The sequence below is a fragment of the Rattus rattus genome, chromosome 5, assembly GCF_011064425.1.
Source record: "Rattus rattus isolate New Zealand chromosome 5, Rrattus_CSIRO_v1, whole genome shotgun sequence".
In the NCBI taxonomy this organism is placed as follows: Eukaryota; Metazoa; Chordata; class Mammalia; order Rodentia; family Muridae; genus Rattus; species Rattus rattus.
In genome coordinates this window covers 47,882,462-47,899,278 of record NC_046158.1, presented here as the reverse complement: position 1 = coordinate 47,899,278, position 16,817 = coordinate 47,882,462, and the positions used below count along the sequence as shown (strand labels likewise).

The 16,817-nt window shown below is 51.2% G+C and overlaps 1 protein-coding gene across 1 annotated transcript in view; it reads right to left on the bottom strand.

Moving 5' to 3' along the window:
- The window catches only part of Gad1 (glutamate decarboxylase 1), a 40,935-nt gene extending 25,697 nt beyond the window's left edge, over nt 1-15,238 (bottom strand). Inside the window, exons 1-5 of the mRNA XM_032903463.1 lie at nt 14,995-15,238; nt 13,417-13,559; nt 10,140-10,202; nt 4,794-4,952; nt 3,372-3,614 (exon numbers count right to left, since the gene is read on the bottom strand). Of these exons, the coding sequence (XP_032759354.1) occupies nt 3,372-3,614; nt 4,794-4,952; nt 10,140-10,202; nt 13,417-13,495 (544 nt within the window). The 5' untranslated portion in view covers nt 13,496-13,559; nt 14,995-15,238. The remainder of the gene's footprint in view (nt 1-3,371; nt 3,615-4,793; nt 4,953-10,139; nt 10,203-13,416; nt 13,560-14,994) is intronic.
- Between the last annotated feature and the right edge of the window lie 1,579 nt (nt 15,239-16,817).

The following is a 16,817-nucleotide window of genomic DNA, read 5'->3' as shown; positions in this document are numbered from 1 at the left end:
TCAACAGCAAAAACAACAATTCTTTCCTGCTGGGCTAGTACTGGATTATAAACACGGCCAATCACACCGTATTTGATACTTCGTCAGAGTTCCACAGCCTGGCAGAACCTAGTCAGAGGTGACAGACTGACACCAAGTGAGACGGTCTGTACGTGAGATAAAGTGCAAAGGTCCCCAACTCCCTTTAACACACGGCTACAGTCTGCCTCCAGGACCCTCTGACAGTGTATTTACTGAGCAGCACCATTGTTCAGATGCCAGTTGTCCCCCCTCCCTCCTTCTGTCCCCCCCCTCCTCATATTTTGCTCTTTTTGTTGCTTTTTTCAAAGAAAGGTCCGGTTACGTAGCCCAGACCATCCTCAAACTTCTTGACCTCGTCTTCTAAGTGTGGCTTTATAAGCAGGTACTATCAGGTCCAAATCCAGATTTGGTTTTAATCCTGACAGACAGGACACTGAGTAATAAATAGTTTACTGTCAAGTAAGGGGAGAAAGTCATTTTAAAGTAAGTTTTCTCTACAAAATAAACTTCTGGATCCCGACTCAACTGAACTGACACAGTGTGCAGCAGAGGCACTCACATGTTCACCAGGCAACTGAGTATTTCAGAGCATTAAGGAACTTAGGTGAGTTTTAAAAAGACATCCATGAAGGTGCAGACGTAATAATATTCTGTGTGGGACCTGCTTCCCTACAGTGCAGAGAGGGGGGTCAGCAGGACTTGGCGATAGGTAAAGCTGGGTGCCGGGTGCACGGGGTTCATTATATAATTCTGCTTTGGTATAAGTTCAAATTTTCCATAATGAGAAGTTAAAAAAAGAACAAGCCCAGAAATACGTGCCTGCTGTGATTGAAGGCTGCCTCATCTCTGCACCGGTCTATGGAAAATCTGTGTGTGCTGGGTCCTTTGCTAATTCATAGAGCAATTTCAAATGTCACCGTTTCCCTTCTTGGACTGTACCTGGAACACTGTGCTTCCATTATTAAAACTGAATTTATTCTTTTGGCTGTTAAGGCACTAATACCCCCCCCCCAAATGTTTCTGATGTGTGTTGGGGGCTTAGTCTGTTGTTTGCATGTATATTCCAAAGCATAGACCAGCAACCAGGAGCTAGCTTCTGACATGGCGGCAATGGCGTCCTTTAATCAGTGCCAGCCCTGTGAAGGGCAGCAGAAAGGTCCACGTGGTGTGGAAGATTATGTTCTCTGTAAATGCAAATGCCTGCCTCCGGAAGCTGCTGTGCTAATCAGAGGTGGATGGCCTCAGACTAAACATCCCAGGGGATTCCTACAAGGGCTAAATGGTCTGCTTTCTCTGATGGTCTGACCAAATTCTGTGGGGGGTTTTGATAGACATTCTGGCTTTTAGTGGATAGATGAATAGGTGATGATACATGGATAGGTAAATAGGTAGATAGATAGATAGGTAGGTAGATAGATAGATAGATAGATAGATAGATAGATAGACAGACAGACAGACAGACAGACCCCCTAACATGGAGAAAGTGTGTAAAGTAATTGACGAGACACAAAACATTGACCAAAGCAAACCAAGCTGGAACACAGAATTCTGATTCTCCTTTCAGCCAGGAGAACAACACTACTTCTCAGGAATGGGTTAGCCGTCCGATCAGAGTGGTGCTAGTGGAGGTGAATTGATGAATGCTTCTTTAACAGACAGACTTTGTGCATTCGAGTGAGTCCAGTCTATGCACTAATTTTAAAAATGAAGCTGTACTTAGGCCAGCAGGGTTGGCGAACCTCAAAAGCTTCTTGGAATTCTTTATTTAAACAGCTTCTTTGGCTAACTTCATTAGTTTTCTGTAACTGTTTTCTGACATCCAGTCACCATACTCAACTTTATTGCCACCAGCCTCTCTAATCTTCGTCTTCAATCTATCTTCTAGGGGTTTAGATGATGGGAAATGAAGGTGGAATGAGAAAGAAGGAGAAAGAAAAAAGATGCCATTCTCGACTTGGGGCTCCACCCTGTGATAGCAACTGTGATGGGCAAGAACCCCCCAATCCTTGCAGACCTGACTGCCTGAGGGTCTTGGAAAACCAGGCTGGGAGGGGAAGAGAGTGACCAGGCAAAGGAACTGTTCTTTATTTTGGTGCTAAGAAACAGCTTAGATAGAGATTTAAAACGTCTTTGAACTTGGGGTGATTGAAAAGTAACCACTTGAGCTTTGAGGGTTGCTGATTAGAGAGGACTTGGGAAAGGAGAAGAGGGGTGAGAGGAGAAGCTTCAAGTAGAAGAAAGGACTTGGTGACTCATCCAGAATACAATATAAGGGGAGAGACAGGGAAGGACACACACACACACACACACACACACACACACACAGAGACACAGAGAGAGAGAGAGAGAGAGAGAGAGAGACAGAGAGACAGAGAGACAGAGAGACAGAGAGACAGAGAGAGACAGACAGAGACAGAGACAGAGACAGAGAGAGACAGACAGAGACAGAGACAGAGACAGACAGACAGAGACAGACAGAGAGACAGAGAGAGACAGAGACAGAGAGACAGACAAACAGGCAGGCAGATAGACAGACACTGATTCTTTTGGGTGTTCTGGATTGAACTGTATTCCTTAAAAAGATAAACTCAAGTCTCAACTTCTTGTTCTTGTAGAACATGACTCTACTTGGCAATAGAGTTTTCTCAGACATAAACAAGTCAGACAAGGTCATTCTGGATTGGGGTAGTCCTTAATTCAAAGGAGACTGGTGTCCTTTTGTGAACAGAAAATATGGACAAACATTCACAAGGCAGAGGAAGGAAAGGCAGAGGCTGAAGTGAGGCACCCATGAGCTGAGGAATGCCAAGGAAAATGGCCACAAGTACCAGAAGCTACAACGGCAAGGGTGGCTCTTCTCTGAGAGCCTTCAAAGAAGGCATCGTCCTGCTGACCCCGGGATGGCTCAGCCTTCAAAACTGTGAAAGAATAAATCCTCATCGTGATAGTTTGTATGACCACCCTTAGAACATGACACCAAAAGAGAGGGGAAAGGGCAGTTCCCCAGTGCAAGGGACAAGGGATGGAGGCATTTCATTCAGAATGAAACAGAATGAGGTGGTCCAGAGAAAGGACAAAGGGTCAGGTGACCTTGCTCTGTTTAGGTTACAAACACCAAAACAAAACCCAAGCAAACAATAAAACAACCTGTCACCATATGACTGTACCTTTTTTAGTTTTAAGAGAAATTATGACCTTTTGCCAGGCTTGCTTCAACTATTGTGGCCCATGGTGACCTTGTAGTCACTGGGCACTTGGTGTCTTCCCTCACCAGGATGGGGCCTCTTTGGTATGAATTGGCCTCTGTTTCCAACCAGATAGGTAACGGTCAACCTATCTCTTACTCTTACCTGTGCGAACCCCGTACTTCAGGGTGTCTCTACAGTCAACCAGGATCTGCTCCAGAGACTCGGGGTGGTCAGACAGCTCCAAATTAAAACCTTCCATGCCTTCCAGCAACTGGTGTGGGTGGTGGAAGTCCAAAACCTTGGTGGAGCGATCAAACGTCTTGCGGACATAGTTGAGGAGTATGTCAACCACCTCCAGTAAGAACTGCACAGTTTGCTCCTCCCCGTTCTTAGCTGGAAGCAGATCTAAGCAGAGAGGGGAAGTCAAACAGTGATTATCACGTGCTCCACACTTGGGTTCCCTGGGTCAGCCTTCAGAGGGCTCAGTTGCTTCCCAGGATATGGCTCTACACTGAGATGTGGACAGCTAGTCCCCAGAAGGATGCACTATGCTCAAAGACGTTTGATACATTCCTAGGGCTTCACACACTTCCTAATAGTCAAGACCGCTCCTGTGGGGGAGGAGTGGCGTGCTTAAGGAAACCTTGAGCATCTGACCCTGGCAGCTGTCCATTTGCTGAATGGACACCTGGGAGGAACACAATGTAAAGTACTTTTGTTGGTCTCCTGGGGACCAGGTGTCCCTGTGCATCTGGCTTGGTGTTAATGATTTGCTTGATCTGTGGGTGGCAGAGGTTGGGGCTGCTGTGGGTATGGGCTCTAGAAGGTGCCAGAGGGGACCACTGTCTTTCTGTTGATGTCATCTTTTGGGGCCTTAAATTTTTTTTTTTGAGTCTGGAAGTAACCTAGGCTCTAGGCTTTATCAGAATTAGAAAGAGGGATGAGCAGAAGAAGTTTCTGGAAGAGTTACAAGAATAGGTTGTGTGGCCTCATGGCATGGTTGTCTCCGAGGTTTAGTGAAAAGCTGTGGCTTCTATGGTTCTGTGAGAGCCAAGGGAAGAGGGAGTTCCAAGAACTACTAAGGAAAGACTGGTAAAGCACTTTGCAAGGCCTGCATTGCAGAGCCAGCAGAATCTAGAGAAAGCTCTTCCAAGAGTCTCCCTTGTCTAATCATGAGGCTCAGATGATAGCTTCCCAGCGAGCAGGCTTGGGGTTTGAGGCTTGGGGCTTGGGGTTTGGGTTGATAATCTTGAAGATAATCTTGAAGGATAAATGATAATGAAAGAACCATTTTATTCTCTGATTGTAAGATTCCTTTAGCTTCTGAGATTCTATGAGTCCCTATTTGTCTCTGGGAGTGTCTCTAGAATTGAATGATTCATGGATATCTCTCAACTACATTCCTAACCACCAGGGACCTGGGCAGAAGGAAAGGGAGGAGTCTGTCCCATACAAACATCAGAAAAGAGGTTTCACGAGGGCTCACAGAAAGTGCTGGCATGTGTGGGAGAAAGAAGTAAAATTTCAGGGGGAAAAGAATCAAGACAAACTGGCTGAGCTGGGTGGGGCATGGAGAGGAACTACCTTGAGCAAACAGGTTGGAGAAGTCCGTCTCTGTGCGCCGGAAGCGGGCACCCGGGTCACTGTTTTCACAGGAAAGCAGGTTCTTGGAGGCCTGCCTCTCCCTGAAGGCGCTTACAAGACGACTCTTCTCTTCCAGGCTATTGGTCCTTTGCAAGAAGCCTAAAATGCAAGAAGCTAGGTCAGAGAAAATGGGAGGTACCCAGCCACCAAAGGGCAGCTGCCTAACCAGGCTAACCCTCCAAGCAAGGCTTTCTCTTTTGCTGAGAAGAGAAGCCACGGAGTGTGTTTTACATACAGTGACTCTGCACGGCTTGCCTTCAGGCGGGGAGGGGCTGTGTCAAGCATCATCAGTGGCACAGGCCCAGTCATGCAAGAGAGAAAAGGAGCAAGTGAGCCCCATCTCCTCTCTGAGCATGACAGCAAACTCAGAATTAAGTTGACCAGACAGCTTCCACTCCAGTAACCCGCCCCGGGATGGGGTTTGGAAGGAAGGGACCCAGAGAGGATGCTGCCAACATTGGGTTTGTGAGCTATAGAACCAGGGGGATGGGGACAGCAGAGACAGGGAGAGGAGGACATCTGAGGGAGCTGGATGGGGCACTGGAAGGAGGAGGGTGATGACAGCAGAGGGAGGAAGGATACTCAAATACGCAGTGCCTTTTTTTCCTGAACCTCTCTCCATTGGGAAAAAGCGTTAGAGAAAAAGACAAGAAAGCTCTGCATCTCACAGCCTTGACAAGGACTCAGTTCTAAGTATTTATGGAGCACTTGTGGAGGAGCTGTTTGTTACTTATTCCGAATGAGAGAGATGAAGTGAGACCAATCTCCCATCATCTGGAAGCTTGTCGGGCAGCTGGCCACCTCTGCACAGTCATGATAGAAAACGCTCCAAGACGCATACAGAAATGGACTCGGAGCCCAGGTTGGGACTCATAGCACTCCATCACTTCCCCCAAGAAGGAGGAGAAGTCTGGCTTACCCATGGTGTACAGTGCAAATACCCACAGCAGTACTCCAGGAAGCAGGGTTGAACCCCAACAGGCTGAAGTTGGGGTTCCCTGCCAACTTAGAGCATGCACCCCTTCCCTGATCAAGCTCTTTCCTCAGCAGCATCTCTAACACAGCCTCAGTTTTAGCTCCAGAGGCCACATAACGAAGAGAGAAAAAGACAACATTTCTTGGTGAATCCAAAGCTGACTTCGTAGAAACCAAGATCCTTGAGACACCACAGTGAAGATTCTAGAGTCCAGAGCCAGGGTGCAGTACTCATTCACTAGAGGGATATAGGGTCCTGACCCCCAGCATTCCTTCCCTTTGTCCATTATAAGGGTTAGAGGGTGTGCCTGGCTGGAGAAACCCAACCCATGTGACCCAGTGAAGGGTGGTCTTGCCCATCTAAGACCTACTCTGGAGTCTCTGTATCTGCCCAGGCTTGCAGCTCACTCCTGACAGACCCCACCCCTTTCTACCTTGCAGCCCTTTTGGAAGCCAGAGGCAGGGAGATACCCGGGCTTTAGATACCCTCTCCCAAGACAGTTTCCACACAGGCTCACCCAGAGATGTCCTTTAGACATAACTTTAGATCTGTGTGCCATTTGGAGCCACCGTTTCTGTAATGCAAGAATCAGAACTTTCTCTAGATCTCGGTGTTTAAAACACTGGTGTGATGTTAACTGTGCTTTTTTCTTCTAGTACCAGGGATTGCTGATATAAACATTTAATATACGATCTTGTTTCTTTCACTTTATTTAGGAAAGTATTGTTTTGTTTTTAATTATTGGGATCCTTTAAAATGATCCAAGCTCCTCTTGACTCAGAGAGGCCTTGTCAGGAACTATTCGCTTCTCCAAGGTGGAGGATGATGTGAGATGGAGAATGAAATTGAATGAAGAATAATATTGAGTGCTTTAACAATGGTCTGAATAGCAAGGGGTCCTGGATGGGGTCCCTAGGACTGCCCAGGAACACCCTATAGTCTCTGTTGTTCTATACTCCACCATCATTTAGTGCTAGCCCGTAACTATCCTAGGAGAGAGAGCTTGAAATTGTGTTGGATCAAGTCGTAGATGGTCAGTTACCCACAGTCAAATAAAGATGGGCAGCGTCCCAAAAGGACTTCCCCTCTGCTGGTGGCTGTTCCTCATTCTTACTCCCAGTGAGTCCTGTGGAACCAGAGAGTAGCACGCTCCAGACAGCTGTTTGCAGGTAGAGCTCCAAGCTTGGTGTGGCGTAAAGACACTGGGCAGAGGGCACAGGGGATGCTGAAGTCCAGCATCAAAGCCACTTAGAGAAAGGAGCTTCTTCTTCTTCTTCTTCTTCTTCTTCTTCTTCTTCTTCTTCTTCTTCTTCTTCTTCTTCTTCTTCTTCTTCTTCTTCTTCTCCTTCTTCTCCTTCTTCTTCCTCCTCCTCCTTCTTCTTCCTCCTCTTCTTCTTCCTCCTCCTCCTTTTCCTCCTCTTTTTCTTCCTCCTCCTCCTCCTCCTCCTTCTTCTTCCTCTTCCTCTCCTGCTCCTTCTCCTTCTTATTGACACACAGCATATTAACAGATTGCCTACATATTTTTTTTAACAAGAAACCAGAGCTATGGAGTACCTGAGGTATCTCTTACTTTAAAATAGGCAAATGATTAAAACCTTAAACACATACATGTGTGGAGGGACTGTCTGAGCAGCAGGATCTGGACCTCTACAGAGAAAAGCGATGGAAGACCAAAGGCAGAGCTCAGTTTTTGCCACGTGCTTGCTGTTTTTACTCTATCTAGGTCAGTCATGCCACCATGCCTGCAGCCACTCTCCAGCTCATGGCAGAACCCTGGGTTTCTCCCATCTGATTATTCTCCCTGGGGTTCAGCCTCTGGAGCATGAGTAGGGACACCCATGGCCATCCTTGCAGCTCCATTTCCTGGAGTAAGAAGAAGCAGGGTAGGGAATGGGTGAGAACTGCATCCTAGCAAGACATGCAGATGCTCAGGGGGACCTTCCGGGGTGATGGATTAAGGATAGAAAGAGACTATTAGATCTTAGGATCCTAGGCTGTCAAGCCATCCGTGGTCAAGAAGGTGAACTACTCCTCATGCAAAAAGGTCTGGGATTAAGTGAGTTTGGGAAGGGGCTGGAACGGAGGCTGTAGATTGAGTCAACATTAGTTGACAAGTATACACGACTTCCACTACTTAAAATGAACAGCCAGAGTTGGCCCAAAGCATGGAGAATGGATCCTTACCTTATTTTGCTGGAAACTCCCATCCTCTGCTCCCCTCCCTGTTTCTCGAGCCATAACACTCTCTCTCTCTCTCTCTCTCTCTGTGTGTGTGTGTGTGTGTGTGTGTGTGTGTGTGTGTGTGTATACAGACAGAAATCTCTTTATGGATGACAGCCCCACCTCCATCTCCACTGCCTCATGGCATTGGTTGTGAGAAGAGATGGAAAATGTAGCGATAACTCAGAGCCTCCACTCCTGTCTTAACCGGTCTAACTTTTTTTTTTAACCGGCCCCTTTCCCTTTCAGGACATCCTGTTTGTCTCCAACAGGACCATTTGGACCTCTGAGGACCAGTACCAAGAGCAGCAGGAGGCAGGATGACGACTGTCCCTACACACCCTCGCTCGCACAGGCCAGAAGCCTCTAAGAAAAGTGGCGTTCACCTGGAAAGTAGCCCAGGTAGACCCCAGGGTTCCTTTCGTTCTGAAGGCCAATCGGTGGCTGCTTGTGGCTGTTGCATGACAATGGCAGAGGCAGAAGGCGAGAGCCAAAAGGGACCAGGCAGGAAACGGACCATTAAGCCAGGAACGGCTTGGTGGGAGTGGGAAGAGGCTATTAATAGAACAGAGCTCGGGGCTGTCGACGCTGAGACCGCTTCTGGTGTTGCCCACCAGTTTTGAGCGCTGGGGATTGGGTCACGTCCCCAAACCTCTGGGTCCTATGGCCGGAGGGCTAAGATTTTCCAGAAAATGCACTACGTCTCGCAACTGAGCAAATGCACTAGATCTTCGCCACCGTAAATACTGGATCCCCGGATCCAGAGCCCCAGTGATGCAAGGAGGGCGCTGCACGGCCAAACAAGGAAGGACGCTGTTTTCCCAAGGCCCTAAATAACCACTCTCCCCAACGATTCTGAACAGCCACAGCGGGAAGCAGGGGGGAGGGGCATAAGGGGTGCGGGAAGGTCAGGCCTCAATAGCACCCACTCCCCTCCGGGCTCCCTGAGCTTCCTGGGCTGGGGAGGACTCCGCACCCCGCGCCCGCTCGGCTGCTATCTCGAGCGCAGCAGCTGACGGATGGCTCTTTAATAAGCCCCTCGTTAATCTTCCCCCGCCTCTCCACCCCCTGCCCGGGGACACCCGTATTTTCAGGCCCGATAAGGCTAGAGAATTTTAGACAGTGAAATGTAGTCAGGAAAGCAAGTCCTCATTGTTCAGCCGGAGCCGCTCGGCTGTATCCCTTCGAACAAATCCTCCTCCTTTTTTTTTTTAAATCTTAAAAAAAAAAAAAATACATCCCTTGGGCGTTTTCATTTCACATCCTCTCCTTTTCCTCTCCAGCTCTCGGATCTGTTTTCCTTTCCTGCTGGCAAATCGTGACAGACAACTACCCTCTCCAACGTTCCCTCCCTCCTTGCAGCTCCCCGCCCCCCTTTCTTGCGCCGTCGAAGACCTGCAGGGCAAACGGTCTAGCCCACTGTGCCAGCACCTCCCCTAGACAAGCTATCCAGTGCAGCAGACAATCCTTTCCTTTCTTGGGCCCCCGGAGCCCCCCAGGAACGAAATTTGAATTACCATGGCAATTAGGTGCAAACCCCCACAAGTTAGGGAAGTCACTTTCAGTTGTGTGTGTGTGTGTGTGTGTGTGTGTGTGTGTGTGTGTGTGTGTGTGTAGGGGTGATGGCGGACGGAGTGAGCAACCACAAAGGGTCAGTTACAGCCTTGATAGATGCTGCGTCTTTGGTCTGTTCGCTGGGAAAATCAGACCAGTTCCCACTTTTTATGAGATTTTACAGATTCGAGAGCAGAAAGCACTAGTCCAAGCAGCCCGGCGCCGGCGAGGATACCCCGGCTGCCGCTTGGGGGTGCTGTATCCCAATTTCCGAGGCCACACTCGGTGAAATGAGTCCCCAGAACTCTGCGGTTTCTGGTTGTAAGGACTCCAAAGGAAAAGGCCTCTCCTGCCAAGTGAGAGAGGCCACAGGAGGGTCAGAGCCTCCAAGAGACCGCATCCGCTGGGCGCTGGGACAGTAAAGCAGTTAGAATACTAGATCGAAGGGTCAGAGTCCCGCTGCGGAGGTGAGACTCTCCTACAAATTCACAACGCTCCACCCTTGAGAGCCACCCCCTGGGGGCCTGTTTACTTACCACAGATCTTCAGGCCCAGTTTTCTGGTGCATCCATGGGCTACGCCACACCAAGTATCATATGCTAGGAGCAGAGAGACAGAGGGCAAATTAGCGAGGGTTGGACCAATGAGAAACTGGGTAGAGGGCAAAGGTTTTCACGAGGACTGTGGAGGTCTTCATGAAAAGCCACATAAAAAGCTCTGCTCTGGAAGGAGCAAGAAGCTACCTACATCTTTGGTTCAGACAGAGCTCCCAGCTCTCCTCACGTTTCCTGCCGAACCATGTTTTGTTGAACTGGGGCTCACAGCCACGGGCCCCGCCCCCAAGCGATCCCCAGCAAGGCAGAGGCTAACCAAACGCACAAAGATCCAGACCTTAGTTCTGGCACGGCCCAGCACCCACCCGCCGGGCCCAGCCCCAGGCCCCAGTCCTCGGACTTGAAGGGCGACAACACAACCGCTCAGATGGGGAACACAGAGGCATCTGGGACCCAAACGTCTCATAATTTCTTGGCGGGTCTCCAGCCGAGTGGCAGCTTAAAATAAACTGGCATGAAATGGGGTCGCGGAAGAGTTCAAGAATTAATTGGGTGAAAAATAGTATTTGAGTAGATGATCGGACTCGCATGGCTGCTCCAGTTAGACCCGGGAAGCGAGAAGACAATAGTGCGCCAGCGGTCCGGTCCTCAGCCCACACCCCAACCCCCTTCTCAACCTGCCCCTCATTAACCCTTCCTTCTGACTTCTAGAGTCCGAAGCACGCTGGTGCAAGCACCTTTCCTCTGGGTCTGAAACGCATGGCCGAAGGACTTGGCTTTTTTTTTTTTTCTCTCCCAGGCCATTCTGAAGACGTTCTGGTCTACCGATCTTTCGCGTTAACTCCCAGCAAAGAATGCAAGGAGGCGGCCTATACTGTCTAGAGACGCCTTCTTGTAGACTCCCGGAATGGGCCCTAGGAGAAATCCCCTCCCCACCCCTCCAAGCCAGGCGTCTCCCATCCTCCACCCCAGCGGTGCGGGAGTGTTGACTGCGATAAGCAGGGCGACATCCATTAAACCTCAGGCACAACAGAGCCCCAGAGGGGCGAAGAACCCGCCTGACGTCGTGAGACAGTGTGTCACGGTTGGAATTCCACGGACAGACAGGAAATCTGTACAATAGCGACCCTCTAATGGCAGTACCTAGAGCATAAAGCGGTCCTTCCACCCAGTATCGGTGCTTTCTCTTTAAACTCCAATCTCATCTCATCACCACAAGAACCCAGGAAAGGAGTGTAGGTCTAAGACTCAGGAGACAAAATCATTTCAGCGCAGAGGCTACAGTTTCCCAAGGTCACTTGGCCTGAGGTTGGCGTTCAGAAATATTCCAGTGCCACCATCCCTCGCCCCAACTTAGGCGTTAATTTAAAAAACAGGAAGAAAGAGAGAGGGGGCCGAGAGCCCCTTTGTTGTGGCCCGAGTTGAGAATGCCTTTTCTGATAGGCGATAGGCAGGAGAGCTCCTGCTTGTCAGGAATAAGGTGTGATTGAATAAGGTGTGTAAGGTGTGTACCGGGCAGAAAGGGGCGCCTTCCCGGAGACCCCGCGGAGGCAGAGCCCAACAGCAAACTGGGCAGGTGGGGGTGTGTCTTCCAGGGCGGACGGAAATTGGACAGCGCGGACAAGCGCTCCCAGGCTCTCCATTTAACGGTTATGGGTTCCCAGGGACCGGTTCTTCCTAGGCAGCGGATCCTTAGATCTCTGGCCTCCATTTAGGTGGGTTCCGGAGGCACCACACCTTGGAAGGACTCAGATCATCGCCTCGGCCTTTGCTGAGGCTGGACATTTGAGGACTACGGGGTAACCTGGTAGGATATTACGGGTGCCTAGTGTGGAGGGTGGCCCCCAACCTTGCAGAAGGAATAACAGTGTGTGTTGGGGGATAAAGACTGGAGTAAGATGTGGGGACGACTGGAAAATAAATCTATCCAGGTCCAATCTACAGACAAAAGGGGCGCAGGCCTCGAGTTCTGCGGGGCCAGCTCCCACCGTTGGCTCCACCGCCAATACCCGATCACGTGCCCCCGGCACTCTCCGGAGCTCTGCTTTGTTGTGTGGGTAACTGTCGCTTGCCTGTGTGCAGGAAGCTGGGGCTGCTAAGAAGAGAACTGCAAGGTGGCCTGAGAAACTAGGGCCTCCTGCCTCAACGTCTGCACTGAGAAATTGAAGGGGCGCTTTCCTGCCTTCTTCTTGCCACTTTTGTTGATGGGAACAATTGTTTTCACCGGGTTTACAATGAGTGCCGTAAAAACGCATCAAAAAAGCACTCTCGACCACACTGATCTCCCTCAGCTCTACTTCTGTAGAGATTCTGGGGGGGCCGGAGCTGTCTGGAGCTGATAAATTTTTGGGAGGGGGGTGGTGAAAGACTTAACCCCAACATGGAAAAAAAGATAAACAAATCCCGCGACTCCAGGAGCTAGAAAGTCAGGCTGAATTAGAGACGGATTGGGTAGGGAAACATAAATGCCCTTTTATCTGGTTTCCCTACACTCCAAGACTTGTCACCTGCTGACAGGTCTCTAGAAAAAAGCACAGGGGTGTTTTTGCCTCCTGGCTTGCCACGCCGTTTCTCCTCCTAGTTAGCAGCCCTCCCCATTCCACACACATCTTGCCACTCCGGATGAAGCCTAATGCCCCTTCCTAGCCTTTTTTTTTTTTTTGTCTTGTCTCTAAGATGTAATTAATTAAATCGCAGGCAGTTTTGTGCACCTTTTATGCTCCTGGCTTCGCCCTCACTCGTCAATAGCTAGACGCAAATTTGGAGCAATTAGGGACCCAGAGTTTTCTAAAAGCTGCAATTAACGTCGAAATTTCCCCTGATTATGGACTGTGAATACAGCACTGGGTGCGGGGGGTGGGGGAGAGGAGAGGAGAGGAGGAGGTCAGGTCTCATCCCAAACCTAGAACTAGAAAACTGAGACTCCAGGTTTCTCACACTGCCCCTCTGCTCTGACCCCTGTTGTCCCGTCAGACGAAACCACAACACAGCGCCTTGCACGTCTCTACCCGCTAAGACCCTATGATCTTTCTTGTCGGGGCCCATGTGAAGTCCTCGCTCTTAGGTGCCCTGAGAGTAACCTCGCGTCCCTGGCAGCCAAATGACCTCTAAGCAGGAACCTGGGATAGGGCCCCATTTGTTTCCCAGCCTCCATCATTTCTACGCTCTCCTTTCGCGTTCCGACAGCGCAGCCTCCCGCAGTGCCAGCGCCCCCACCCTCGCTGCAGTCCATTTAATAGGAAACTGGGGCAGGACCTACTTGTAGGACGCAGGTTGGTAGTATTAGGATCCGCTCCCGCGTTCGAGGAGGTTGCAGGCGAAGGCGTGGAAGATGCCATCAGCTCGGTGGTCTTGGGGTCTCTACTGTTCAAGGGTCCCCCGCGGTCTGGGCGCAGGAACAGGCTGCAAACAGAAGGGAGAGCTGTGCCGGGAGAGCTTCTAGGTCCTGCGGCCCGGGGCACCGAAGTCTCGGAGACAGAAGGGAAACCAAGGGCAGCGAGCTGGCTGGGTCCTGGTGCGCGGTCGGTGGGAGGGGGTGGGGAGGCGCTCGCTAGCTCCGGGACTGGGGCGCAGGCACAGTAGCCCCGGGCGACTCTCAAGTCTAGAGGCGCAACGGGGTGCCCCGAGTGAGGCTTACAGCTAAGGGGCGCCGGAGGCGGGTGCAGGACGCGAGGGATGGGGTAAGGATAGGACTAGGAGCACTAGGGAGCACTCATCGAGCGAATTCCAGCCCAGCTGAGACAAGCCCCATTGGGCTCCCAGCAGCCTGGCGGACAGGCAGAAGGGGAGGGGGGAGGGCGTGCGGGGCGGGCACGTCTGGTTCGGTGTCTGGTTCCCGTTGTTGTGTCTGGCTAATTCCTTGGAAAGAAGGAGGCTCACTGCGCCGGGGACAGGGACTTTGGTGAGACAAGGTGAGAGGAAAAAGGTCCCCCCCACCCCGGACTTGACCCGCTAAGAACCAGTCACCTTGCACTCCAGACAACCAAAAGGCTGCGTGTCCGAGCCTTCCTGATCAGTTTCTAGTCCCACCTCGTTTCTTGCTTTCTCAACCCTAGGGCGAGGCTCCGTCCCAGATTCACTGCTTCTACTCTACCTAGTCCCCAGAGTTCGTTTCACTGAGCCAGAGAAGGTGACGGAGGGTAAAAAGGAGAACGTCACCCGGTGGCCAACTTGCGCCCAGGGCGCAAGAGACCTCGGGTATAAGAGTGCGCGGCTCCCCTAGTTGGTGCTTGTTCGTGGACAGAGTGAGGGAGAGGGAGGAGAGGGCGAGAGGGAAAAGGAGGAAGAGATGGGGAGAAGGAGCGGGAGAAAGAATGAGAGGAGCGGGAGGAGAGCACTAATCTGGGTAAATCTAAGACCCCGCAGAGCGCAGCCCACCAGCCGCCTTTTGCGCGTCGTCCCTCCGGCAGAGCATCTGTCCCCCCGCGCGCGCGCTCTCGCAGCTCGGCGGGCGGCGGTGGAACGCGGGTGCTGGGGAAGTAACAGGTTATCGCTCCTCGCACCTTCTGCCGCTGCTACCCAGGCGCGTATCCGAGAGCCGTGAGCTCCGATCCCCGAAGCGCAAGCAAAAATGGCTCTGGTGTCACTTCAGCCCCTATGTGTCCTCTCGAATGAAATTGATAAGCAAGAGCGAGGAGGGACAGGGCTGGGGGGGGGCGCCAAACCCCAGCTGCGACAGGACTGGCGGGAAGCACTGGGTTGTGGAAGGTGGGCGACAGGCGCGCGCCGGTGGGGTGGGGTAAAGGGCTCGACAAGAAGCCGCAGGCTGAGAGCACCGAGTTGAATAACCAAGGCTGGGCTCTGGCAAGTCCGGGCGATCCGGTAGGTATTTACCTACCTCGATTCAGCCACAGGGAGCTGGACCCTCCCGCGACTCCTCCGCGAAGCGTCCCCCGCTTGGCTTTGCTCTGCCACAGGCGTACGTGCTGGGTGTCACCCCGGGGCTGCTTCCTTGCTTGCAGGATCCCTGGTCCGGCACGCGAGAGCCTGAAGAAGAGAGAGATCCGGAGAGGTGGCCGCTGGGCTTGGGGGAGGCGGGGGCGGAGTGGGGAGGCGGGGACCCGCTCGGCGGGGGGAATCACGAGGCCGCTGCTCGCGGGGGCAGCTCGTCCGCCGAGCGCTGGGGCTCCTTTGCAGGTGTCTGACTGCCTCTGGCGCTTTATAGGGCGATGATAAAGCCAGCTCACGGGTTTGCGACCAGAAAGGGGGGGGGCGGGCAAAGTCCCATGAGTAATCCAGAACGCACTGGGCACGCTCTGTTTTTTGTTTTTTGTTTTTTTCCCAATTATTTTTGAGATAGGCAATGTTGGGTGACAGCAGGGAAAAGATCATTCTTACGAAGAATTTTGTCTCACTGGGTGATTCTTCTTTGCCCTCCTTCCCGTATCTTGGAGGAGATTAGAATATTTGCTTTGCCTTAATCAATTTCCCGTGATTGCCCTGGACTGGCAATCCAGAAGGTTTTCTCTGGGTGGTGTCATGGGGAGCGCTCTACTGAGCCAGTGTGGCTGTACAGGCAAAGCAGAGCTGACCACCCAGACCGTGGAGTTTCTGCACTCCAGTATCTTCATCCAGTTCATCTCCAAACTACCTCGTTCGAACACAGCTACCTGGTACCAAAAGAGGAAAGGGGTCTATTTCCCTTTCTCTGAGCCCTCTCCCTTGAGAGGGGGAAAAGAAATCTCTGTGATTGATCATGTCTGAAGGTTAATAACATGCACGAGTGCCGCTCCACACGCCTGGGGAACCGGAGCGTGGAGGTGGCTCCGGGAAGCCAGGACCGCACTCCTTGTCTTGGCCCACTCTCCGCGCTTCTTTTCAGTTTCACGGTGTTTAATGATTCTCTTTTGGCAGTATTTAAGCACCTTACTGAGTGAGCGGGGTGAAGTCCCCCACCATAAAAAGGCGGTTTCGGCAAAATTTCCACCAGAGGGCGCCAAACACACAGAGACCCCGTGCTGGTTGCCTTTTCCCTGGTGCGCCCCACACAACACCTGGAGATGCCCGCAAGGCTCTGTAATCGCAGCTACCTCCTGGCTTTCCTTTTCTCTCCCTCCGTTTCTTATTCTTTGAGGGAAAAACAAACTGGATTTTTGGGTCTGTCTGAGTGATGGGAAGTACTCGACGATCGCTTTCTCGTTTTCATAGTGATTTCTCTCAAATTGTGGCGCAGCAGACGGGTTTATTTATGTGCACCTCTGGGTCTTCGATGGTTTATCCCAGGCCTGTCTCTTTTCTGTGACTGTCTTATCGACTTTCATCACCACGCAACGGAAACATTAAAATAAAAATCGTATAAATCACCGACATTTCCGTGAGGGAGCTCGAAGACTCAGGGCTGGGAAGATAACAGTCTGATCAACAAAAGGGATTGAAGTAACTGCGTTGCTCTTGCTACCAAAGGAAACATTGCTGCTTTCTCTCCGGTTCACAAAAAAAGCCCCCGCACTTTTTAAAAACAAAAAGCACCCGAAGGGTGGGCTGAGCTGGAAGAGAAGTTCCCCTGCACTCCTGGTTAGGTATGGTAAGCGTTTGTGTGTGTGTGTGTGTGTGTGTGTGTGTGTGTGTCTGTGTGTGTGTGTTCCACGAAGGAAATGTTTCCTCAAACCACGCACCTCATGGCTTTTCAGAATATCTTGAAACTGCTTATGAGGCAGTGAA